The 26,769-nt window shown below is 49.7% G+C and overlaps 1 protein-coding gene across 1 annotated transcript in view; it reads right to left on the bottom strand.

Moving 5' to 3' along the window:
- Positions 1-26,769, bottom strand: part of ttll7 (tubulin tyrosine ligase-like family, member 7) — a 170,987-nt gene that overhangs the window by 143,961 nt on the left and 257 nt on the right. Inside the window, exons 2-3 of the mRNA XM_067989644.1 lie at positions 13,252-13,392; positions 854-975 (exon numbers count right to left, since the gene is read on the bottom strand). Of these exons, the coding sequence (XP_067845745.1) occupies positions 854-975; positions 13,252-13,392 (263 nt within the window). The remainder of the gene's footprint in view (positions 1-853; positions 976-13,251; positions 13,393-26,769) is intronic.

Here is a 26,769-nt window from a genome sequence, read left to right as displayed (position 1 = left end):
TTCTCTGCACCTCCCCCCGCCCCCACCCCCCGTGTAAGGGTGCCTCAATTGGCCTCAGTACCCTAATAGCTATCAAGAAAATTCTGCTAGAAAGCGCACATGGGTGAGAAGAAGATTTGGCTGTGTGGCTCAATTGGTTCGACTGATTCCCGGGATAAGGGGGTTATCTTATGAGGAAAGGTTGGACATGTTGGGCCTGTATACACTGGAGTTCAGAAGAATGAGAGGTGATCTTATTGAAAGATATAAGATCCTGAGGGGACTTGAAGGGGTAGATGCTGAGAGGATGTTTCCCCTTGTGGGAGAGACCAGAACTAGGGGCCACAGTTTAAAAATAAGGGGCCTCCCATTTAAGATGGAGATGAGGAGAAATTTTTTTTCTGAGGGTCGTGAGTCTGTGGAACTCCCTTCCCCAGAGAGCGGTGGAGGCAGGGTCATTGAATATTTTTAAGGCTGAGTTAGATAGATTCCTGATTAACAAGCGAGTCAAAGGTTATCATAGGTAGACGGGAGAGGAGGGTTGACAGCTGACCAGTGAGTAAAAAGGCCAGCCACCATGTCGAGGATTACTTGCACTATTGACTGAGGTATAGTTATATACGTAAACCGATTGCATGCGGAAGAAACCCCCTATCCAATTCCCTCTTGGATGACAATCAGAAGGGCAAGTTAGTGCCCATGGAACAGGTGCTCATGGAACAGGTGCCCCAGCAAGAGTCAGGATTTTTCAGAGGGGAGAAGAGAAAATTGGAGGGTGGTGGTGGTGGTGGGGGGGGGGAAAACGCAATTAAAAAGGGAAGGCAATCTCTTACCTCATGTGAAAGGGAAGACGGACTGTGTCATTCAGCCTCACCTGATAGTTGCTCAGATCCGCTATCCTCTCTTGTTGCACGGCCGCGTCGTTCCAAATCAGGTTGGCAGTGTCATCTTCCTCTCGTGCTCTGACGAATCCCGCTTCCATTATTGCTAAGCGCACTGCAAAAAAGAAAGTAAAATCGACAGAGCAGTGTCACTCAGTGTAAGCTTACTGCAGCAGAACCTTTTGCATTCGGGTGGGGTGAGGAGTGTATATATTGCGATGCCCGTTCACCCGTCACCCCTGTGCTCACTGACCTACGTTGGCTTTTGGTCCGGCACCTCCTCTAATTTCAAAAACTCACATCCTTGTGATAAAATCCCTCCATGGCCTCGCCCCTCCCTATCTCTGCACTCTCCTCCAGCCCTACAACCCTCCTCCAATTCTGGCCTCTTGCGCATCCCCGATTTTAATCGCTCCACCATTGGCGGCCGTGCCTTCGGCTGCCTAGGCCCTAAGCCCTGGAATTCCCTCCCTAAAACTCTCCGCCTCTCTCTCTCCTCCTTTAAGACTCTCCTTAAAACCTACCTCTTTGACCAAGCTTTTGGTCACCTGTCCTAATATCTCCTTATGTGGCTCGGTGTCAAATTTTGTTTGATAATCGCTCCTGCGAAGCGCCTTGGGACGTTTTACTACGTTAAAGGCGCTATATAAATGCAAGTTGTCGTTGCATATTCCACAAACCTATACAATGCACATCAGCTCCCCAGTGGCTCAGGGTGTTAAGGAGATGAGTAACTGGGCTATGAAGACCAGGAAGTTCCTAGGTTGAATCCATGACCTGTGCTGAGTTAGTCGATTTCAGTTGAAGTGGCAGTGAGGGGGCCGTTACAACTGACCTCAGTTGTCCTTGAGTTAGATAGCAGGAAACCAGCCAGGGCTCCCACTCCTGATTGCTATACAGTGCCTCTGCTAGATGCGTGTACACTGTCTGAGGACTGAAACAGCTGATATGCCCCCAGGCTTGACTGGCCCATTGAATAGAGTATTTGGGCAAGGTAAGAAAGGGCAAATGCAATAATTCTCCAGCAAGGAGTCAATGCCTTCAGGAGAGTGAAGGATTCAACGAAAGATACAAAACCTGGTTCACGGAGTGCCTTTTGCATTTGTTAAATTAACGCTGGGCGGGGGAGTGTGGGGGAGGGATGAAAATCCACAGGCCCAGGATCCCGGCAGTAACACCAGGATCTCCCCCTCTGCTGCTCTGCAGCGCTTACCTCACCAGAGTCGGCAGGGTCAGTGGGAAGGGATCTCGTTTTGCTACGGCCGCAGCTCACGGGTCCAGCCGTACGGAGTCCCCGCCCCTGCCCCACCCGCACTGATACAGACGGCCACGTAAGGGGCAGGTAAAGGCTCCGCCCCTCACAACACCCAGCAGGATTTCCCAAATCCAAATCATGACCCGATGTATCCATTAGGAACAGGCAATAAATGCTGGCCTCGGCCAGCGACGCCCACATCCCATGAACGAATATATTAAAAAAAAGTCCTGGCCCTTTTCCAGAGTTACGTCGGGAGTCCAGCAGTGCGGCCAAGGAAATTCGGCCCCTATATTTTATAACCTGTCTCTTTCCATAACATGCTCATGTGTAAGAGATAATGGCCAAGAAATTCGGGCGCTCCCGTTTTTGGGCAGGCGGGAGACACAGGGTGCCGGAATGGTGAGGCCCGAGACCCCCCCCGACCCCCGCACCGATATTGGGCCTCATGTCCATGTAAGCGGGCGAGCCGCGTACAGTAAGAGACAGCTCGCCCAGCTAATCGTCATTGAAAATCGCAGCGGCCCTCAGGTGAACGAGGAAAGCGGGGGGGGGCCACCGGCTGGGGCGGGGGAATAAAAAAAAAAGTCGAGCCTCGGGGATCAGTGGCAATTGGAGGGCGGGGACCGGGGGGAGGTGAGGTCGGAAGGTGCACTGCGCACAGGACCCGAAATAAAATCAATTATTTGCACCTTTGAATGTTCCTGACGAGCGCTCCTGACGCCAGCACAACCAATATGGCAGGCGGCGCACTTGCGGCCGGGAATGCGCCCACGCTCCCTGCCTTCCTGTATTGGAGGCTTAGGAGGCCGCTTAGCGCAGAGAGACGGGGGGGGCTGCACGGCCGAGTTTCTAGGCCAATGTTTTAGGGGTGGCACGATAGGGAGGGAGGGGCGAGGCCATGGAGGGATTTTTTCAGGGTATCTGCGCTGATATTCCAAAGACAGCTGTAAAATCTTGGTTCTTCACATAAACAGCAGTGCAAGCAGCCAGCAGAAGGACATTGATCACAATGTCCACAGGGGTGCAGTAAGAGCAACTGCATATTTCCATGCTCGGTGAGTTCACTCACTAACCGCCCCCCACAGCTTTCTGTTATTGGCTTACGGTGACTATTAGAAGCCAGACTTTCCTCAATTTCAAACGGATTATGTAAGTGTTTCACGTGCAGCTGATGATCGCCAGCAGTGATACCAACATTGCACGGATGAATAAGTGACCGGTCACTGAACAGCTTGGTTGCGCGTATTTGCATCGTGCACCCATCTGCACAATGAGGGCAGGAGGGAGTACAGGACCTGCAGAGCCCACTGCTCTCCACCTGGCCACTCCCCAAATTCAAAAGTCAAAAGATAAAGTTCTCTTCACATGTAGAAAACTGTTACTGGACACCCTGGTCAGCTATTGATAACGTTGGCGTTACAATTAACTATTCAATTCTAGGGAACTGGGTGAAATAACAACTGACCTTTCACCTCTGGCAAGTGAGGCCTAATGTCAAATCCATCCAGACTGTCTACTAGATTACCTCTGGTGCTCTCTTAGCCCCATCTTTTGTTGCTATTCGTCAGCTTACCTCAGTGATTTTTGTTATTTATGAAGACCACACCCACAAGAGCACTAAAATGCTGATTGTACTTTTTTGCTCTTTAAATTTTTGACTTTTTTCCCTTTTAATAATTTTGTAACCGTTGCCTTGTAACCTTTTTGCTGCCTCTGGTGACCAGTAATCAGTGACATCTAAGAATTAAATAATGAGATTAAAATCTCCTCTCGCATATCATGGTTCCTGGCACACATGGGGCTCACTCTGGCCCAAAACCAGCCATGAAGTGCAGCTGGAAAATTCCACACCAGTGCAGTAGGGGGTGCGGTTCAGAGATTGGGGCAGAGGGACCTTTACTTTGCTATACCTGACCTGGGAGTGCTTGATGGTGAACCCTAGGTAACAGAAGTGGGAGGGGGGGGGGGGGGGGGAAAGAAGTTCCAATCCCCAGTGCAGGCATCCCTCACTTTCAGCACACACAAAAATAAATCATAAAAAGTATTCCACATTAATTATTCTTTTAATAAAGTTGAAAAGAATACAGTTCAATTTCAGGAGTCCTGGCTGATCTGTTGCCTGCGCAGTGCAACCTTTTCTTCAGTCTGTAGTGGGCAATGTTGGACTGGCCCTCCAGGGGTGTGGGTTTCCTCTTTATATACACATTCTTTACATGCACTTTTACGATTTCACTACAAATAGCAAACACAAGAAATCATCTCCCCTGGAGTTTTAAGATGGGTTTCCTTTACAATTTTCTTTTACTCCAGTCTCGGAAGAGCAACCTCTAAGTACCAATCTGTCAGCCTTGGCTCAATGTACAGCACTCTCATCTCTGAAGGTAGAAGGTTGTGGATTCAAGTCCCACTCCAGAGACTTGAGCACATAATCCAGGCCGACACTCTGCGGGAGTGCTGCACTGTCGGAAGTGCCATGCGACGTTAAACCGAGGGCCCCAGGACGTAAAAGATCCCACAGCATTATCTTGAAGAAGAGAGGGGGAGTTCTCCCCGGTATCCTGGCCAATATTTATCCCTCAACCAACATCACTAAAAACAGATTATCGGGCTATTATCATATTGCTGTTTGTGGGAGCTTGCTGTGCGCAAATTGGCTGCTACATTACAACAGTGACTACACTTCAAAAAGTATTTAGTTGGCTTTTAAGTGCTTTAGGATGTCCTAAGGTTGTGAAAGGTGTTACACAAACGCAAGTTCTTTTCAACGTCCCATTTACATTCGTTGCCGCGGGCCAGTTTCTGTGGTCCTGCTGGACTCTGATGCAAAATACAGAGACCCGGTAGTTAGAACTGTGCAAACCTGAGGAACTGGTTCCACCCGTTCGCTCTGCCGCGAAAGCCTTAACCCGACAGCTGAGATCTGGACCCGCAGCCGGTCATCCAGCGTCGCCGGCAAGCACTCCCAGATCAGGTATGGCCTGGGCGAGATGCAGAGTAAAGCTCACCCTCTACTCTGCCCCAAACAACATAATATTGCCCCAACCAGCAGTTCTTTTTTACCAATGCAGCTGACAGCATCTGCCGATCCCCTGCAGTCCTTCCCATGCGCCTTCAGCTGTGCTGGCCTGGGAGTCGGGAGAAATGTGTCTCTCGGAGGTTTTCCCCGTACTGTGCGTCTTCCGTTGGAAGTTGAAGTTCAGGAGGGTGCACGGAGGTGTTCTTTGCACAAAGTCTTTCCTCTGAGCATTATAAAGATGTTGCAGTGATGGTAGTCGCAGAGATTCCTGAAATTCCTGTGGGCCCACTCCACCAGTGCAGCGGAACCCTTGCTCGCCGATTGCCCAAGCCCAATGGGAGACCCAAGTCGCGGGGACGGGGGTCCTGTACATGTCTGAGGCAGCCACGGCACTTTAGCTTCACCCACCCCAACTCGTCTGGCAGCTGCTTGGCCTGAGGTGCCCCCCCGCCCCCCCAGGCCCTTCTAGGCCAAAGGAAAAAAAAACTGTCCAAGAACGTCTGCAACTGCAAGCGTGGCCTTTGGGTCTCGGACACTAAAGGAACTGATCCCCTGGTGGAATTAATTACCTTGGTCTAGTAAAGGTTTGGGGCCATTTTTTAAAATTCACACCAACATTTAGTTGCCGAGTTGCACTGAGGCCTACCAAGGCTGTAACAGGCTACTGTGTGAGGCAAAGGAGGAGATTGCGGGGGCTCTGACACATATATTCAGAACCTCTCTGGCCACAAGGGATGTGCCAGAGGACTGGAGAACCGCTAATGTAGTACCATTATTCAAGAAGGGGAGTAGGGAAAAACCGGGGAACTACAGGCCAGTGAGCCTAACATCAGTGGTAGGAAAATTATTGGAAAAAATTCTGAAGGACAAAATTAGTCTCCACTTGGAGAAGCAAGGATTAATCAGGGATAGTCAACATGGCTTTGTCAAGGGAAGATCATGTCTGACTAATTTGATTGAATTTTTTGAGGGGGTGACTAGGCGTGTGGATGAGGGTAACGCAGTGGATGTGGTATACATGGATTTCAGTAAGGCCTTCGATAAAGTCCCCCACAGGAGACTGGTCAAGAAGGTACGAGCCCATGGAATCCAGGGTGCCTTGGCACTTTGGATACAAAACTGGCTTAGTGGCAGAAGGCAGAGGGTGATGGTCGAAGGTTGTTTTTGTGACTGGAAGCCTGTGGCCAGTGGGGTACCACAGGGATCGGTGCTGGGTCCCTTGCTGTTTGTGGTCTACATTAATGACTTGGATATGAATGTAAAAGGTATGATCAGTAAGTTCGCTGATGATACAAAAATTGGTAGGGTGGTAAATAGCGAGGAGGATAGCCTCAGTCTGCAGGACGATATAGATGGGTTGGTCAGATGGGCGGAACAGTGGCAAATAGAATTTAACCCGGAAAAGTGCGAGGTGATGCACTTTGGAGGGACTAACAAGGCAAGGGAATACACAATGAATGGGAGGACCCTAGGCAAGACAGAGGGTCAGAGGGATCTTGGTGTGCAAGTTCACAGATCCCTGAAGGCGGCGGAACAGGTAGATAAGGTGGTAAAGAAGGCATATGGGATACTTGCCTTTATTAGCCGAGGCATAGAATATAAGAGCAAGGAGGTTATGATGGAGCTGTATAAAACACTGGTTAGGCCACAGCTGGAGTACTGTGTGCAGTTCTGGTCACCACACTACAGGAAGGATGTGATCGCTTTGGAGAGGGTGCAGAGGAGATTCACCAGGATGTTACCAGGGCTGGAGCGCTTCAGCTATGAAGAGAGACTGGGAAGATTGGGTTTGTTTTCCTTGGAGCAGAGGAGGCTGAGGGGGGACATGATTGAGGTGTACAAAATTATGAGGGGCACAGATAGGATGGATACTAAGGAGCTTTTTCCCTTCGTAGAGGGTTCTATAACAAGGGGACATAGATTCAAGGTAAAAGGCGGGAGGTTTAGAGGGGATTTGAGAAAGAACTTTTTCACCCAGAGGGTGGTTGGAGTCTGGAACTCACTGCCTGAAAGGGTTGTGGAGGCAGGAACCCTCACAACATTCAAGAAGCATTTGGATGAGCACTTGAAATGCCATAGCATACAAGGCTACGGACCAAATGCTGGAATATGGGATTAGAGTAGACAGGGCTTGATGGCCGGCGCGGACACAATGGGCCGAAGGGCCTCTATCCGTGCCGTATGACTCTATGACTCTATAACTCTACAGCCCCAAGGATTTTGAGGCCAGAGAATTCAACAAGCCATCTGGACCTTGCTGAGCATTCGAGGCTTCTTGTGACTAAATGCTGTCCCTTCAGTATTAAGTTACAGTAAACAGGACTCACTAATTGTCTATTATTTCATCCCCCTCTCCCCTCCCCCTTTGGGGCAGATTTGACACTTGAGGATTAAGTGACACTAAACGGAACTCAGAAATCAATCAAAGCATCTTACTGTAAAAGGGCTCAGCTCGTCTTTTACATGTGACCTCTCCACTCTGACCCTTACATTAGGAGTGTTCTTTGCAACTACATAAACTATTGAACGGTATACACAGATAAGGTGAAACCAGAGCGTTACTCCAAAGTAATTCCAGAAAGTAGGATCATAAATGGAAAGTAATGGAAAGCAAATTTAGGAGAGACATTGGAGAAAGGATGTCATGGCTCAATTGTAAGAAATGTTGAGAAATTTAGTTTGGCCTCACCCCTCCCTTTCTCTGTAACCTCCTCCAACCTTACAACCCTCAGAGAGCTCTGCGCTCCTCCGATTCTGACCTCTTGCGCATCCCCGATTTTAACTGCTCCACCATCGGCGGCCGTGCCTTCAGCTGCCTCGGTCCTAAGCTCTGGAATTCCCTCCCTAAACCTCTCCGTCTCTCCGCCTGTCTCTCCTCCTTTAAGACGCTCCTTAAAACCTACCTCTTTGACCGAGCTTTTAGTCACCTGTCCTAATATCTCCTTATGTGGCTCAGTGTCAAATTTTGTTTGATAATCGCTCCTGTGAAGCGCCTTGAGACATTTTACTACATTAAAGGCGCGATATAAATGCAAGTTGTTGTTGTTTTTGGTATGTGAGTGACATTGACAAGGCCACGTTTATCACCCATCCCGAGTTTCCCTGAGAAGGTAGTGCACCCTCTTCTTGAAGCAACTGTGTTACGACTGAGAGGCTCACTAGGTAGGAGTGTCACTTTCCCTCCTCCGAAGGGCATTGATGAACCAGTCGGGGTTTTTTACAACAAGCTTCTCATGGTCATTTGTTCCTCCCCCCCCCAGTACCAGCCTGCAAATCAGCAGATTTATTGAACTCAGTTTCAGAACGCACCAGGCTGCGATTCGAACTCACGTCCTCTGGGTTGTTGGTTGCCGCGCCCGGCTTCCTGCCAAGCAAAGTAACGGATGGGCCATTCCAAAAGGCAACTGGATGCCACGGGTTGGGGGAGTTACTGCACCAGAGGGATGAGCTTCAATGGGTTGAAGGGCCTTTTCTCATCCCTGACTGCTCTTACGATTCATTTTTTATTCCAAGTAGATCAGATATATTACGCAAAAAAAAAAAAATGAGGCGCATGGTTGAAATGATCCTTTATTCAGCCTGTACGTCTGTGACTTGCTGATGGAAATACTCGTTGAAACAGGAAGAATTTGCAAGGTTTTCAGGGGCAAGACTCGCACAAAGTGCACGAGATAAATCTCCCCGTTCTCCTTTGATCATCCAGTTTTCCTACCGTGCATTTGGAAATAAATATCGAGAAAGGGCAGAGGAATACACCAAATTATTCAATGAGTTTTTGAATATTGTAGGTGATAATTTCCATTCGCAGTTTAGCACTTGTAAAGTGTATTAGCTGATAACCCGTGGCATTAGCTCACAGTTTGGGGTCCGGAGCTTGACCTGCCCAGGTACTCCCTGTGGTAACTGCAGCTGCTTCTACGGTCAATTAGAGGTCAGTAAATCATAAATTTCAGGCTGCAGGTCAGAAGAACTCAGGATGAAATCTCTAAGTTTCATTTTCAGGTGCACTCGGGGATGCGCGGCAAACAGGGTGCACGCAGAAATCGGGGGGGGGTGGCCAGCAATCAAGGGGGGGCCGCAGGAAAAGGGGGCGCGCAGGGATCGGGGGGCACGCAGAGTTATGCTCTATGTTGAACCTTTCTCCGCCAAACTGAGGAAAAAGTTTCCAAGACCACAAACAATGTTGTGTGTCAGTGGAATGTACAAGTGTACAGTACAAGTCTGTGCTTATACTTAATTTTGCTGTGTTTTATTTTCAATCAGAAGGGACTGACATAGTTTGATGCCACATTTGGCAAAACTGAGACCCTTTAGATTTCCAAACTGAACCCCTAGAGGTAAGTGCTCCTCTGATCACTACGAGACCAATGATTGCCAACGCCCCACACATCTTGTGCACAAAACAAAGCGATAAGATCATCCCATTTGCATCATTCTGTGGCACTTAGAGGGAGCGGAGCAGAAAACCCAAAAATGATTTATAAATACATTAAGAGCAAGAGGATAACTAAGGAAAGAGTAGGGCCTATTAGAGACCAAAAAGGTAAACTATGTGTGGAAGCGGAAGATGTGGGTCTGGTTCTTAATGAATACTTTGCGTCTGTCTTCACAAAAGAGGGGGACGATGCAGCGATTGTAGTTAAGGAGGAGGAGTGTTAAATATTGGATGGGATACACATAGTGAGAGAGGAAGTATTAAGGGGATTAGCATCTTTGAAAGTAGATAAATCGCTAGGCCCGGATGAAATGTATCCCAGGCTGTTAAAAGAAGCAAGGGAGGAAATAGCGAAAGGGAGAAAGAGATCGACCGAGTAATTATAGGCCAATCAGTCTAATCTCGGTGGTGGGCAAATTATTGGAATCAATTCTGAGAGACTCTATAAACCGTCATTTAGAAAGGCACGGGTTAATCAAGGACAGTTAGCATGGATTTGTTAAGGGAAGGTCGTGTCTGACTAACTTGATTGAATTTTTTGAGGACGTAACAAGGAGGATCGATGAGGGTAACGCGTTTGGTGTAGTCTACATGGATTTCAGCAAGGCTTTTGACAAGGTCCCACATGGCAGACTGGTTAAAAAAGTAAAAGCCCATGGGATCCAAGGGAAAGTGGCTAGTTGGATCCAAAATTGGCTCAGTGGCAGGAAGCAAACGGTAATGGTTCACAGATGGTTTTGCGACTGGAAGGCTGTTTCCAGTGGGGTTCTGCAAGGCCCAGTACTAAGTCCCTTGCTTTTTGTGGTATACATTAATGATTTAGACTTGAACGTGGGGGGCTTAATCAAGAAGTTTGCAGATGATACAAAAATTGGCCGTGTGTTTGATAGTGAGGAGGAAAGCTGTTGACTGTAGGAAGATATCAATGGACTGGTCAGGTGGGCAGAAAAGTGGCAAATGGAATTCAATCCAGAGAAGTGTGAGGTAATGCATTTGTGGAGGGCAAACAAGGCAAGGGAGTACACAATAAATGGGAGGATACTGAGAGGTGTAGAGGAACAGAGGGACCTTGGAGTGCATGTCCACAGATCCCTGAAGGTAGCAGGACAGGTAGATAAGGTGATTAAAAAGGCATAAGGGATACTTTCCTTTAACAGCCGAGGCATAGAATATAAGAGCAGGGAGGTTATGCTAGAACTGTATAAAACACTAGTTAGCCCACAGCTTGAGTACTGCGTACAGTTCTGGTCACCACATTACAGGAAAGATGTGATTGCACTCGAGAGGGTACAGAGAAGATTTACGAGGATGTTGCCAGGGCTGGAGAATTTTAGCTATGAGGAAAGATTGGATAAGCTGGGGTTGTTTTCTTTGGGACAAAACAGGCTGAGGGGAGATTTAATTGAGGTATGTAAAATTATGACGAGGCTAGATAAGAGTGGATAGGGAGAACCTATTTCCTTTGGCAGAGGGGTCAGTGACCGGGGGCATAGATTTAAAGTAATTGGTAGAAGGATTAGAGGAGAGCTGAGGAGAAATATTTTCACCCAGAGGGTGGTGGGGATCTGGAACTCACTGCCTGAAAGGGTGGTCGAGGCAGAAACCCTCAACTCAATTAAAAATTACTTGGATGTGCATTTGAAGTGCCGAAACCTACAGGGCAACGGACCAAGTGCTGGAAAGTGGGATTAAGCTGGATAGCTCTTTCCCGGCCGGCACAGACACGATGGGCCAAATGGCCTCCTTCTGTGCCGTAACTTCCTACGATTCTGTGATTTAATAGAGGCGTTCAAAGTAATGAACGGTTTTGATAAGGAGAAACTGTTTCCAGTGGCAGACGGGCTGGTAACCAGAGGACACAGATTTAAGGTAGTTTGCAAAAGGACCAGACGAGGAGAATTTTTTTTTTTAAGGTGACAAGCTCAAGTGGTCTACCCAAGAAGCCCTCACACCCACAGCTTCTGGAGTTAGATCGGGACATGACTCCAGAGATAGCGGGGGTCATTTTGCAAGACTTTGCGCTGAGAGTGGAACATCGCTATACAGGAGCACGGGGCGCAGAACCGGCCCAATCTGGTTGCGGTCCTAATTTGGACCTGCGTTCCCGTCCAACAAGGCCCAATGCTGGGAGCAGAGCCTCCCTAAACTACCCCCTATAATGTCATGTTTGCGTCACTGCGAAGTGGATGTCACTTCACGATGACAGAATAAATACATCTTTAATCGAAGCTGATGGGCTGCCAGCTCCGGGGATCGGGGCAAAAATAGTCAAGAGCTGGGTTAATAAATTAATAAATTAATTAATTGTTACTAGAGAAGCTGGGATTGTTCTCCTTAGAGCACAGAAGGTTATGGGGAGATTTAGCAGAGGTGTTCAAAATTAGGAGGGGTTTTGATAAGAGTATCATAGCATAGTATCAGAGTCATAGTAGGTACAGCACAGGAGGAGGCCATTCAGCCCATCGTGCCTGTGCCGGCTCTTTGAAAGAGCTATCCAATTAGTCCCATTGCCCTGCTCTTTCCATGTAGCCCTGTAAATTTTTTCCCTTCGAGTATTCATCAAATTCCCTTTTGAAAGTTATTATTGAATCTGCTTCCACCACCCTTTCAGGCAGTGCATTCCAGATCATTGCAACTCGCTGTGTAAAAAAAAGTTCCCTCTGGCTGTTTTGCCGATCACCTTAAGTCTCTGTCCTCTGCTTACTGACCCTTCTACCACTGGAAACAGTTTCTCCTTATTTATTCTATCAAAACCATTCATGATCTTGAACACCTCTGTCAAATCTCCCCTTGACCTTCTCTGTTCTAAGGAGAACAACCCCAGCTTCTCCAGTCTCTCCGCATGACTGAAGTCCCTCATCCCTGGTACGATTCCAGTAAATCCCTTCTGCACCCTCTCTGAGGCCTTGACATCCTTCCTAAATTGTGGTGCCCAGAATTGGACACAATATTCCAGTTGAGGCCTAACCAGTGTTTTATAAAGGTTCAGCATAACTTCCTTGCTTTTGTACTCTCTGCCTCTATTAATAAGGCCCAGGGTCCCGTATGCTTTTTTAACAGCCTTCTCAACTTGTCCTGCCACCTTCTAAGGTTTGTGTACCCAACTCCTATGTCTCTCTGATCCTGCATTCCGTTTAAAATTGTACCATTTAGATTATATTGCCTCTCCTCATTCTTCCTACCAAAATGCAACACTTCACTGCGTTAAATTTCACCATTTCACCAGTAGATAAGGAGAAACCGTTTCCACTGGCAGGAGGGTCGATAACCAGAGGACACAGATTTAAGATAATTGGCAAAAAAATTCACGGGTGACATGAGGAGAATTTTTTTTACACAGCGAGTTGTGATGATCTGGAATGCACTGCCTGAAAGGGTGGTGGAAGCAGATTCAATAGTAACTTTCAAAAGGGAATTGGATAAATACTTGAAGGGAAAAAAATTGCAGGGCTATGGGGAAAGAGCAGGGGAATGGGACGAATTGGATAGCTCTTTCAAAGAGCCCGCACTGACACGATGGGCCGAATGGTCTCCTTCTGTGCTGCATGATTCTATGATTTTATAATAACCTTTGTGGTTCCACTGAATTGAGAGAAAGGTTCCGGTGAAATGACAGGCATTCAGAGAAGACATTTTCCCTGCATGACTGGAAAACAAATTTGTTAATGAACATTTTTCTTACCGATCTGATATTTTGTACAAGCGAAATTTGCCGTGATAGCTCCTTTCTTCTTTTTCTTCATTCTAATGTTTCTTTTTCCAACTCCGGTGTTTTGAAATGGCAAGCCGCTCTTCAGTGTCAGACTGGATGTTCCTTGCTCATCTAAAGAGAAGAGGAAAACTATGTATTATTCGTTGGTTCAGAATTCCGAGGATCGATGGGCCAAAATAGGGGGGTTTCTGCGCTTTTATCTCACGCAGTTAGGAAATAGCTAGAGTTGATGTGGAAGCTCTTCCCTTAGCCAATTTCAAAAGGGAAAGCCAGAAACAAACGGCCGAGAAATCGGTTCGTGCCTCAATTTCGGGCGCGAAACCAAGTGGCTAACACGCCGAAACTGATGGGGTAGGAGGACCATGCAAAATTGGTCCCCCTGCGTGGGCAGGATGCGAGCGGCGTGCCGGGGACTCCAGTCCCCGTACCAAACAGCAGTGCGCCAAGTTGAAGATCGGCCGGGGGAGAGGCCGACACTGGACCTACCGTGAGTCCGGAGGGGAGGGGAGGAGAGGGGTGAAGTGAAGAGTGGATGGAGGCGAGCAGCGGCCGGCTGTTTTAACATGGTCCTGCTCCTACTGGCTCCACGTGCAGGTAAGTAAATAATTGTTTCTTTTTTTTTCCTTTAACAACTTTGAACAAAACAAAGGGAAATTTATAAACTAAATTACAATATTATTCCTGGAGTTAGAAAACACTCCAGACCCTACGGTGCCCACCGGTCGCGGAAGGCCTCCAGCATATCAGTGGGCACCGCGTACTCCCCTCTGCAGTGCCACCACGGGAGGCAGGCAGCCAGAGCAGAACCACGGCCCAGCCCACCACCGCCCCGCCCCCCCGCCCCACCGCACCCCCAACCTGGGCTGTGTCCATCCTGGACCTAAACATGGCCAGGCCCAGGAGCAGACCCAAGGGGAGATCCATCCAGCTTGCCCACGCCCCTCCCCGCCCCGGGTGGCCAAAGATCAGGAACGTGGGACTGAAGTGGAGCCAGGAGTTGAAGAGCAGCTCCCGTCAAATAATCGAACAGGGGCTGCAAACTCTCGCACTCGACACACGTGTGGAACGCGGACTCATCTTTCTGGTGGCAGTCTCCTTTATAGGCCGCCGGTTTGGCTGCTGCGCGCCTGATAAAACTGACCGCAGCCTGCACCCCGCATGCTGCTGCAGTCAGACGTGAGCCAATTTCGGAAAAGGTCCTGGAATCGGCATTCCCAACTCCCCCACACACCCCCCCCCCCACCCCGCCAACCCCGACCCATCTTCCCCGATTTGCATAGTCAATGGTAGTGACGCTTGCTTCAAGCGTGCGTCCTGGACAACTCTGGCCGCCAACTGCACTGGCTGCCAACGTCTGCCGCGACTATTAAAACGTGTCCATCTCCGTGACATCCTCCAGCTTCCTGCCGCTGGGCCTGGGACGTCATCTACTTTCCGACTCCTAACGGGGAGGTGTTGGGCAGAGAGCTGGCTGCTTTGGGGGTCGGCTTAATGCTGGGTAGAGGGCCAATTTGATTCAGGGTCAAGTCAGGTCAGGTCAGGTCAGACCAGGCCAGGCCGGGCAGGGAGCTGGTCACTTCAGGGTCAGCTAAGGAAGAACTGTGATCTGCTGCAAACTCCCTCCTGTGCAGAGGTTTGCTGGTCAAAAAAACTCGGGAGACTGCCCAAAGAAAGTTGCAGAGCCCAGGTTCACTCAAATGTTTGGAGTCCCTGTACCAAATATACTTTTAACACGTTGGGGAGGACCAGGGGACATGAGTTTAAACTATGGAAGAGTAGGAATAGACTGGATGTTGGGCAGTTCTTCTTTTCCCAGAGAATTGTGAGCCTCTGGAATACGTTGCCGGCTGGTGCGGTGGGTGCTGACTCTCTGCCTTCAAGAGGGAGCTGGACCAGTTCCTGACTGGGGCAGAGGTCGCATCATATAGAAGGCGAGTGTCTTTATAGATAACACTTGGTCCATGTGATCTCCTGGACTGGTTTCGATCGCCTGAGAGGGTCGGAGAGGAATTTTACAGTCTATTCTTTTCCTTCATTAGCCCTGTTTTTTTTTCACTGTTTTTTTGCGTCTCCCTGGAGATTATATGGCTGTGGGGGTGGGTGTGAGGTTGTGGGGGGGTGGGGGGGGGGAGGGGAGGGGGGGAGGGAAGAAGTGTTTAGTCATCATGGTCTGGCCGTCATGGTGTGGGGCAGGTTTGATCGCCCAGCTGGTCTTTTCTTGCCCATTAATTTCGTATGTTCGTGTGTGGACAATTGACATTTCTGTAATTGGACCGGTGGGGAGTTGAGGTGGTGGATCAATCAGTGGCAATACAATGGGGCATGGAGTCCTGAGACAGCGATACAATGGGGCATGGACTCCAGAGACGGCAATACAATGGGGCGTGGACTCCAGAGACGGCAATACAATGGGGCGTGGACTCCAGAGACGGCGATACAATGGGGCGTGGACTCCTGAGACAGCGATACAATGGGGTGTGGACACCTGAGACAGCAATACAATGGGGCGTGGACTCCTGAGGCAGCAATACAATGGGGCGTGGACACCTGAGACAGCAATACAATGGGGCGTGGACTCCTGAGGCAGCAATACAATGGGGCGTAGACTCCTGAGGCAGCAATACAATGGGGCGTGGACACCTGAGACAGCAGTACAATGGGGTGTGGACACCTGAGACAGCAGTACAATGGGGCGTGGACTCCAGAGACAGCGGTACAATGGGGTGTGGACTCCTGAGACAGCAATACAATGGGGCGTGGACACCTGAGACAGCAGTACAATGGGGCGTGGACACCTGAGACAGCAGTACAATGGGGCGTGGACTCCAGAGACAGCGGTACAATGGGGTGTGGACTCCTGAGACAGCAATACAATGGGGTGTGGACTCCAGAGACAGCGGTACAATGGGGTGTGGACACCTGAGACAGCAATACAATGGGGTGTGGACTCCTGAGACAGCAGTACAATGGGGCGTGGACTCCTGAGACAGCAGTACAATGGGGCGTGGACTCCAGAGACAGCAATACAATGGGCCGTGGACTCCTGAGACAGCAGTACAATGGGGCGTGGACTCCAGAGACAGCAATACAATGGGGCATGGACTCCTGAGACAGCAGTACAATGGGGCATGGACTCCTGAGACAGCAATACAATGGGGCGTGGACTCCAGAGACAGCAATACAAGGGGGCGTGGACTCCAGAGACAGCAATACAAGGGGGCGTGGACTCCAGAGACAGCAATACAAGGGGGCGTGGACTCCAGAGACAGCAACACAATGGGGCGTGGACTCCAGAGACAGCGATACAATGGGGCGTGGACTCCTGAGACAGCAATACAAGGGGGCGTGGACACCAGAGACAGCAATACAACGGGGCATGGACACCAGAGACAGCAGTACAATGGGGCGTGGACACCAGAGACAGCAATACAATGGGGCGTGGACTCCTGAGACAGCAACACAATGGGGCGTGGACACCAGAGACAGCAATACAACGGGGCATGGACTCCTGAGACAGCAGTACAATGGGGCATGGACTCCTGAGACAGCAGTACAATGGGGCATGGACTCCTGAGACAGCAATGCAATGGGGCGTGGACTCCAGAGACAGCAATACAAGGGGGCGTGGACTCCAGAGACAGCAATACAAGGGGGCGTGGACTCCAGAGACAGCAATACAAGGGGGCGTGGACTCCAGAGACAGCAACACAATGGGGCGTGGACTCCTGAGACAGCAATACAAGGGGGCGTGGACACCAGAGACAGCAATACAACGGGGCATGGACACCAGAGACAGCAGTACAATGGGGCGTGGACACCAGAGACAGCAATACAATGGGGCGTGGACACCAGAGACAGCAATACAACGGGGCGTGGACTCCAGAGACAGCAATACAATGGGGCGTGGACTCCAGAGACAGCAATACAATGGGGCGTGGACTCCAGAGACAGCAATACAACGGGGCGTGGACTCCAGAGACAGCAATACAATGGGGCGTGGACTCCAGAGACAGCAATACAATGGGGCGTGGACTCCAGAGACAGCAACACAATGGGGCGTGGACACCAGAGACAGCAATACAAGGGGGCGTGGACTCCAGAGACAGCAATACAATGGGGCGTGGACTCCAGAGACAGCAATACAATGGGGCGTGGACACCAGAGACAGCAATACAACGGGGCGTGGACTCCAGAGACAGCGATACAATGGGGCGTGGACTCCAGAGACAGCAATACAATGGGGCGTGGACTCCAGAGACAGCAGTACAATGGGGCGTGGACTCCAGAGACAGCAATACAATGGGGCGTGGACTCCAGAGACAGCAATACAATGGGGCGTGGACTCCAGAGACAGCAACACAATGGGGCGTGGACTCCAGAGACAGCAATACAATGGGGCGTGGACACCAGAGACAGCAATACAAGGGGGCGTGGACTCCAGAGACAGCAATACAACGGGGCGTGGACTCCTGAGACAGCAACACAATGGGGCGTGGACACCAGAGACAGCAATACAAGGGGGCGTGGACTCCAGAGACAGCAATACAATGGGGCGTGGACTCCAGAGACAGCAATACAATGGGGCGTGGACTCCAGAGACAGCAATACAAGGGGGCGTGGACTCCAGAGACAGCGATACAATAGGAATTTGATCAAATTATCAATCAAATTATCTCAGATTACTCAACCTCAATCTTGTGGCAATGAAGCCAGTATGGATTCATCTCTGGGCAAGGGTTTCGGGATCACCCTGTTCAATATTAGTAACAAACACACTAGTGTAATCATATGAAATTCATTTGTCTTCTATTTTTACGAAGGCGTGAACTAGTTTATTGTAAATGGTCTACAATGCATTCACTACAACAGTAGGCAGAGAAATTCCATCCCATCGTGTTAACAGAGGCCATCCCCAGAACATCAGCCACTCCACCCTGATAAAGGGTGTGTAGTGAGAGGACGTAGTGCATCTTTTCGGAGGGTCGATTGACACCACTGTGTCAGCCAATGTGTTGGAGGTGGGGTGGGACTTATTGCAGGGCTTACAGCAAACAATCTTTTTTCCAGAAAACAGAGTCTATTTACTCAGCAAACAGAGTCTAATTACTCAGCAAACAGCAAAGCAAACAGAGTCTATTTAAAAAGAGTCTGCAGCAAACAGAACTCATGACCGAAACTGCAGCAGCTTCTCCCAATAAAAGCAATACAATGGGGCGTGGACTCCTGAGACAGCAATACAATGGGGTGTGGACTCCTGAGACAGCAATACAATGGGGCGTGGACTCCTGAGACAGCAATACAATGGGACGTGGACTCCTGAGACAGCAATACAATGGGGCGTGGACTACTGAGACAGCAATACAATGGGGTGTGGACTCCAGAGACAGCAGTCCAATGGGGCGTGGGCTCCAGAGACAGCAGTCCAAAGGGGCGTGGACTCCTGAGGCAGCAGTACAATGGGGCGTGGACTCCTGAGACAGCAATACAATGGGGCGTGGAATCCTGAGACAGCAATACAATGGGGCGTGGACTCCAGAGACAGCAATACAATGGGGCGTGGAATCCTGAGACAGCAATACAATGGGGCGTGGAATCCTGAGACAGCAATACAATGGGGCGTGGACTCCAGAGACAGCAATACAATGGGGCGTGGAATCCTGAGACAGCAATACAATGGGGCGTGGAATCCTGAGACAGCAATACAATGGGGCGTGGAATCCTGAGACAGCAATACAATGGGGCGTGGACTCCAGAGACAGCAATACAATGGGGCGTGGAATCCTGAGACAGCAATACAATGGGGCGTGGAATCCTGAGACAGCAATACAATGGGGCATGGACTCCTGAGACAGCAGTACAATGGGGTGTGGACTCCTGAGACAGCAATACAATGGGGCATGGACTCCAGAGACAGCAATACAATGGGGCGTGGAATCCTGAGACAGCAATACAATGGGGCGTGGAATCCTGAGACAGCAATACAATGGGGCATGGACTCCAGAGACAGCAATACAATGGGGCGTGGACTCCTGAGACAGCAATACAATGGGGCGTGGAATCCTGAGACAGCAATACAATGGGGTGTGGACTCCTGAGACAGCAATACAATGGGGCGTGGAATCCTGAGACAGCAGTACAATGGGGCGTGGACTCCTGAGACAGCAATACAATGGGGTGTGGATTCCTGAGACAGCAATACAATGGGGCGTGGACTCCTGAGACAGCAATACAATGGGGCGTGGAATCCTGAGACAGCAATACAATGGGGCATGGACTCCTGAGACAGCAGTACAATGGGGCGTGGACTCCTGAGACAGCAATACAATGGGGCGTGGACTCCTGAGACAGCAGTACAATGGGGCGTGGACTCCTGAGACAGCAATACAATGGGGCGTGGACTCCTGAGACAGCAATACAATGGGGCGTGGACTCCTGAGACAGCAGTACAATGGGGCGTGGAATCCTGAGACAGCAATACAATGGGGCGTGGAATCCTGAGACAGCAATACAATGGGGCATGGACTCCTGAGACAGCAGTACAATGGGGCGTGGACTCCTGAGACAGCAATACAATGGGGCATGGACTCCTGAGACAGCAGTACAATGGGGCGTGGACTCCTGAGACAGCAATACAATGGGGTGCGGACTCCTGAGACAGCAATACAATGGGGCGTTGAATCCTGAGACAGCGATACAATGGGGCGTGGACTCCTGAGACAGCAGTACAATGGGGCGTGGACTCCTGAGACAGCAATACAATGGGGCGTGGACTCCTGAGACAGCAGTACAATGGGGTGCGGACTCCTGAGACAGCAATACAATGGGGCGTTGAATCCTGAGACAGCAATACAATGGGCCGTGGACTCCTGAGACAGCAGTCCAATGGGGTGTGGACTCCTGAGACAGCAATACAATGGGGCGTTGAATCCTGAGACAGCGATACAATGGGGCGTGGACTCCTGAGACAGCAATACAATGGGGCGTGGAATCCTGAGACAGCAATACAATGGGGCATGGAATCCTGAGACAGCAATACAATGGGGCATGGACTCCTGAGACAGCAGTACAATGGGGTGTGGACTCCTGAGACAGCAATACAATGGGGCGTGGAATCCTGAGACAGCAATACAATGGGGCGTGGAATCCTGAGACAGCAATACAATGGGGCATGGACTCCTGAGACAGCAGTACAATGGGGTGTGGACTCCTGAGACAGCAATACAATGGGGCGTGGAATCCTGAGACAGCAATACAATGGGGCGTGGAATCCTGAGACAGCAATACAATGGGGCGTGGAATCCTGAGACAGCAATACAATGGGGCGTGGAATCCTGAGACAGCAATACAATGGGGCGTGGAATCCTGAGACAGCAATACAATGGGGCATGGAATCCTGAGACAGCAATACAATGGGGCATGGACTCCTGAGACAGCAGTACAATGGGGTGTGGACTCCTGAGACAGCAATACAATGGGGCGTGGAATCCTGAGACAGCAATACAATGGGGCATGGACTCCTGAGACAGCAGTACAATGGGGTGTGGACTCCTGAGACAGCAATACAATGGGGCGTGGACTCCTGAGACAGCAATACAATGGGGCGTGGACTCCTGAGACAGCAATACAATGGGGTGTGGACTCCTGAGACAGCAATACAATGGGGTGTGGACTCCTGAGACAGCAATACAATGGGGCGTGGACACCAGAGACAGCAATACAAGGGGGCGTGGACTCCAGAGACAGCAATACAACGGGGCGTGGACTCCTGAGACAGCAACACAATGGGGCGTGGACACCAGAGACAGCAATACAAGGGGGCGTGGACTCCAGAGACAGCAATACAATGGGGCGTGGACTCCAGAGACAGCAATACAATGGGGCGTGGACTCCAGAGACAGCGATACAATAGGAATTTGATCAAATTATCAATCAAATTATCTCAGATTACTCAACCTCAATCTTGTGGCAATGAAGCCAGTATGGATTCATCTCTGGGCAAGGGTTTTGGGATCACCCTGTTCAATATTAGTAACAAACACACTAGTGTAATCATATGAAATTCATTTGTCTTCTATTTTTACGAAGGCGTAAACTAGTTTATTGTAAATGGTCTACAATGCATTCACTACAACAGTAGGCAGAGAAATTCCATCCCATCGTGTTAACAGAGGCCATCCCCAGAACATCAGCCACTCCACCCTGATAAAGGGTGTGTAGTGAGAGGACGTAGTGCATCTTTTCGGAGGGTCGATTGACACCACTGTGTCAGCCAATGTGTTGGAGGTGGGGTGGGACTTATTGCAGGGCTTACAGCAAACAATCTTTTTTCCAGAAAACAGAGTCTATTTACTCAGCAAACAGAGTCTAATTACTCAGCAAACAGCAAAGCAAACAGAGTCTATTTAAAAAGAGCTGCAGCAAACAGAACTCATGACCGAAACTGCAGCAGCTTCTCCCAATAAAAGCAATACAATGGGGCGTGGACTCCAGAGACAGCAATACAATGGGGCGTGGACTCCAGAGACAGCGATACAATGGGGCGTGGACTCCAGAGACAGCAATACAATGGGGCGTGGACTCCAGAGACAGCAATACAATGGGGCGTGGACTCCAGAGACAGCGATACAATGGGGCGTGGACTCCTGAGACAGCAATACAATGGGGCGTGGACTCCTGAGACAGCAATACAATGGGGTGTGGACTCCAGAGACAGCAGTCCAATGGGGCGTGGGCTCCAGAGACAGCAGTACAATGGGGCGTGGACTCCAGAGACAGCAGTCCAAAGGGGCGTGGACTCCTGAGGCAGCAGTACAATGGGGCGTGGACTCCTGAGACAGCAATACAATGGGGCGTGGACTCCTGAGACAGCAATACAATGGGGCGTGGAATCCTGAGACAGCAATACAATGGGGCGTGGACTCCTGAGACAGCAATACAATGGGGCGTGGAATCCTGAGACAGCAATACAATGGGGCATGGACTCCTGAGACAGCAGTACAATGGGGTGTGGACTCCTGAGACAGCAATACAATGGGGCGTGGACTCCTGAGACAGCAATACAATGGGGCATGGAATCCTGAGACAGCAATACAATGGGGCATGGACTCCTGAGACAGCAGTACAATGGGGTGTGGACTCCTGAGACAGCAATACAATGGGGCGTGGAATCCTGAGACAGCAATACAATGGGGCATGGACTCCTGAGACAGCAGTACAATGGGGTGTGGACTCCTGAGACAGCAATACAATGGGGTGTGGACTCCTGAGACAGCAATACAATGGGGCATGGACTCCTGAGACAGCAATACAATGGGGCATGGAATCCTGAGACAGCAATACAATGGGGCATGGACTCCTGAGACAGCAGTACAATGGGGTGTGGACTCCTGAGACAGCAATACAATGGGGCGTGGAATCCTGAGACAGCAATACAATGGGGCATGGACTCCTGAGACAGCAGTACAATGGGGTGTGGACTCCTGAGACAGCAATACAATGGGGCGTGGACTCCTGAGACAGCAATACAATGGGGCGTGGACTCCTGAGACAGCAATACAATGGGGTGTGGACTCCTGAGACAGCAATACAATGGGGTGTGGACTCCTGAGACAGCAATACAATGGGGCGTGGACACCAGAGACAGCAATACAAGGGGGCGTGGACTCCAGAGACAGCAATACAACGGGGCGTGGACTCCTGAGACAGCAACACAATGGGGCGTGGACACCAGAGACAGCAATACAAGGGGGCGTGGACTCCAGAGACAGCAATACAATGGGGCGTGGACTCCAGAGACAGCAATACAATGGGGCGTGGACTCCAGAGACAGCGATACAATAGGAATTTGATCAAATTATCAATCAAATTATCTCAGATTACTCAACCTCAATCTTGTGGCAATGAAGCCAGTATGGATTCATCTCTGGGCAAGAGTTTTGGGATCACCCTGTTCAATATTAGTAACAAACACACTAGTGTAATCATATGAAATTCATTTGTCTTCTATTTTTACGAAGGCGTGAACTAGTTTATTGTAAATGGTCGACAATGCATTCACTACAACAGTAGGCAGAGAAATTCCATCCCATCGTGTTAACAGAGGCCATCCCCAGAACATCAGCCACTCCACCCTGATAAAGGGTGTGTAGAGAGAGGACGTAGTGCATCTTTTCGGAGGGTCGATTGACACCACTGTGTCAGCCAATGTGTTGGAGGTGGGGTGGGACTTATTGCAGGGCTTACAGCAAACAATCTTTTTTCCAGAAAACAGAGTCTATTTACTCAGCAAACTGAGTATTTACTCAGCAAACAGAGTCTAATTACTCAGCAAACAGCAAAGCAAACAGAGTCTATTTAAAAAGAGTCTGCAGCAAACAGAACTCATGACCGAAACTGCAGCAGCTTCTCCCAATAAAAGCAATACAATGGGGCGTGGACTCCAGAGACAGCGATACAATGGGGCGTGGACTCCTGAGACAGCAATACAATGGGGTGTGGACTCCTGAGACAGCAATACAATGGGGTGTGGACACCAGAGACAGCGGTACAATGGGGTGTGGACACCTGAGACAGCAATACAATGGGGCGTGGAATCCTGAGACAGCGATACAATGGGGCGTGGACTCCTGAGACAGCAATACAATGGGGTGTGGACTCCTGAGACAGCAATGCAATGGGGCGTGGACTCCTGAGACAGCAATACAATGGGGTGTGGACTCCTGAGACAGCAATACAATGGGGTGTGGACTCCTGAGACAGCAATACAATGGGGTGTGGACTCCTGAGACAGCAGTACAATGGGGTGTGGACTCCTGAGACAGCAATACAATGGGGTGTGGACTCCTGAGACAGCAATACAATGGGGCGTGGACTCCTGAGACAGCAATACAATGGGCCGTGGACTCCTGAGACAGCGATAAAGACTGATCTTTTTGGCTTTGTTCAATATTCTAAAAATCTTTTCCATTAAAGTAATATCCTCGACTAGTTCACATTGGCATCTTGATGGACAGTCATTTTCCCAAATTGAGTGTGGAAACACAGAAAATCTCTCGGCTGGAAGAGAACACGGCCTAGATTTTCCTACAAATATGCCCGATCGGTTATCCCGGACCCTCACCCAATTTTCCAGCGTAATTTCCAGCAGACAGCGGATTTAAAGAAGGCACTGATGATGTGGTGATGTGATACGTCCCATTTTTCATCATGCCCGCCTCATTTACAGTCAATCGGGCCCATCGGGAGTTGTTAGACTCTTGGGGAAAAGGCAGAGGTTAAAGAGCCAAACACTGATACTTTCAAGCTCTGCAGAATCCTTATTTCTCCTGCCAACTACTTTGTCATCTGCCCTTATCATAGAATCATAGAAGTTACAACATGGAAACAGGCCCTTCGGCCCAACATGTCCATGTCGCCCAGTTTATACCACTAAGCTAGTCCCAATTGCCTGCACTTGGCCCATATCCCTCTATGCCCATCTTACCCATGTAACTGTCCAAATGCTTTTTAAAAGACAAAATTGTACCCGCCTCTACTGCCGCCTCTGGCAGCTCGTTCCAGACACTCACCACCCTTTGAGTGAAAAAATTGCCCCTCTGGACCCTTTTGTATCTCTCCCCTCTCACCTTAAATCTATGCCCCCTCGTTATAGACTCCCCTACCTTTGGGAAAAGATTTTGACTATCCACCTTATCTATGCCCCTCATTATTTTATAGACTTCTGCCGTTTCCTGTGGAACTGCTTCCCCTCCCCTTCAGACAAGGCACACAACGGGTTTCCCATTGGGGATTCGCCTGTACCTTTGCCTCCTGGAAGAAGAGATGGGGGAAGTGGTGTGGCTGCACCAGAGACACCAGAGGATACAGACAGAGGTACTCCTACCTGCATTTCTTCAAGCAACAGCAGCAAATGCCTGAAGGAGATGCAGAGGAGGACCCACTGCCAGCTGCAAAACGCAATCATGCCACACTAGTGCAGGAGGCCTCTCTTGACTACCTCATCTGGCCACTGCATTAATATTCCTGTGTGCATGTTCTCCTTCCCACCATTAACATGCCATCATCTGCAGTCCCTTTCTCTGCATTAACTCGCACAGCCCCCATTCTTCCCACCTGATGAAAGCCACTTCCAAACGTTGCCAGGAATGACGTCTGCCCGCATTTAATTTCACTGGAAGTCCATAGCCTGTGTCTGTGACTAGTGCTTCTCCCAACCACGTCATCCAATCTCAGGTCAATTTTATGTTTCCGAATTACCAGAGGAGAACGTGAGAAGAATTTCTTTTCACACACAAGTGTTGGAATATGGCCGTGAATTCATTGAGCCCCGCGCTCCAGGCGCTGATACTCTAACCCGTGCCTCCTTCAAGCGCGGATCCCCGTCAGGAGTGCAGCCCGGTTAAATTTATTCCGTGGACTGCATCACCGCAAGTGACTACTGACACTGAGTCAATCAGCATTTAAGATCTCCACGCTCTGTAGGAAAGCACCTCGTCTTCTTCAGCATCCCTTCCTCCTATACTGCAGGTTGGCCCAGCTGAGATTGGGAATTCACTGCTTGGAGGCTGAGGAGACCTCTGTTGTGCAGCACTTTAGTGCAACAACACATTATCACCATCCGTATAAAAGTCTTGTGCACGCGCACACTTCCTGACCGTAAACTTCTGGTCACGATTGTTGCGCGCGCTTTTTATGTTAAGCATTTAAAACTGAAAAAAGTCGACGTAATCGGTTACAATGGGAATTTCCCATGTAAACAGGTTTCCCCGTGCTGCCGCAGTTGTAGGCTGCAGCCACTAGGTGGGACCGTAGCACTGCTGTATACCTCTGACGCACGATGAGAGACACCATGGGAGGGGCGACTCGTCTTTCCAGACAATCCTGCACAAAGAATTCTTCTTCCACAGATTGTGTAGCTCGGTAGATTTTTAACCAGGTGATCCATTCCGTTTTAGATTTATCAGGTTAATTCGTCACAACGTCAACTTAATTTGCATTCCACACGAACAGCAGACGGGGGAATGCGGTGGGAGTCCAGTAACCGGGCGTAAGTGACGTTTGGCGATTGGATTTTCCGCCCAGCGTGAGCTGCAATTGCACCACGCTAAAAAAAAAACAGTCCACAGCCCAAAAATAGTAAATTAAGTGGCAACAAGTTTGCTGCAACGAAAACCGTTTTCCAGGATCATTGATGGAGGGGAGGGGGGGAGGTGAAGGGTGAGATTTTAAATTTGGTCCCATCTGAGGCCTCGAGAAAGAAATCATTGCAACTTTACCATGACCTTCATGGGACGCACTAAAACAGATTCATCGGTTGGCTGGTAGAATAAGCAGCACGGTCAATCTGTCGGATGACACGGTGAGTACTTGATGCCAGTCAAAACCCCAACGTTTCAGAAGGGGAAGCAACAATCTGCAACGCTCTGTATTTTATTTTAAAAAAAAACACCGCTCAATGCTAAAACAGGCACCCAACGCACAAGGCCTCTG

The sequence above is a fragment of the Heptranchias perlo genome, chromosome 9 (assembly GCF_035084215.1).
Source record: "Heptranchias perlo isolate sHepPer1 chromosome 9, sHepPer1.hap1, whole genome shotgun sequence".
Classification (NCBI taxonomy): Eukaryota; Metazoa; Chordata; class Chondrichthyes; order Hexanchiformes; family Hexanchidae; genus Heptranchias; species Heptranchias perlo.
This window is presented reverse-complemented; position numbering and strand designations above follow the sequence as displayed.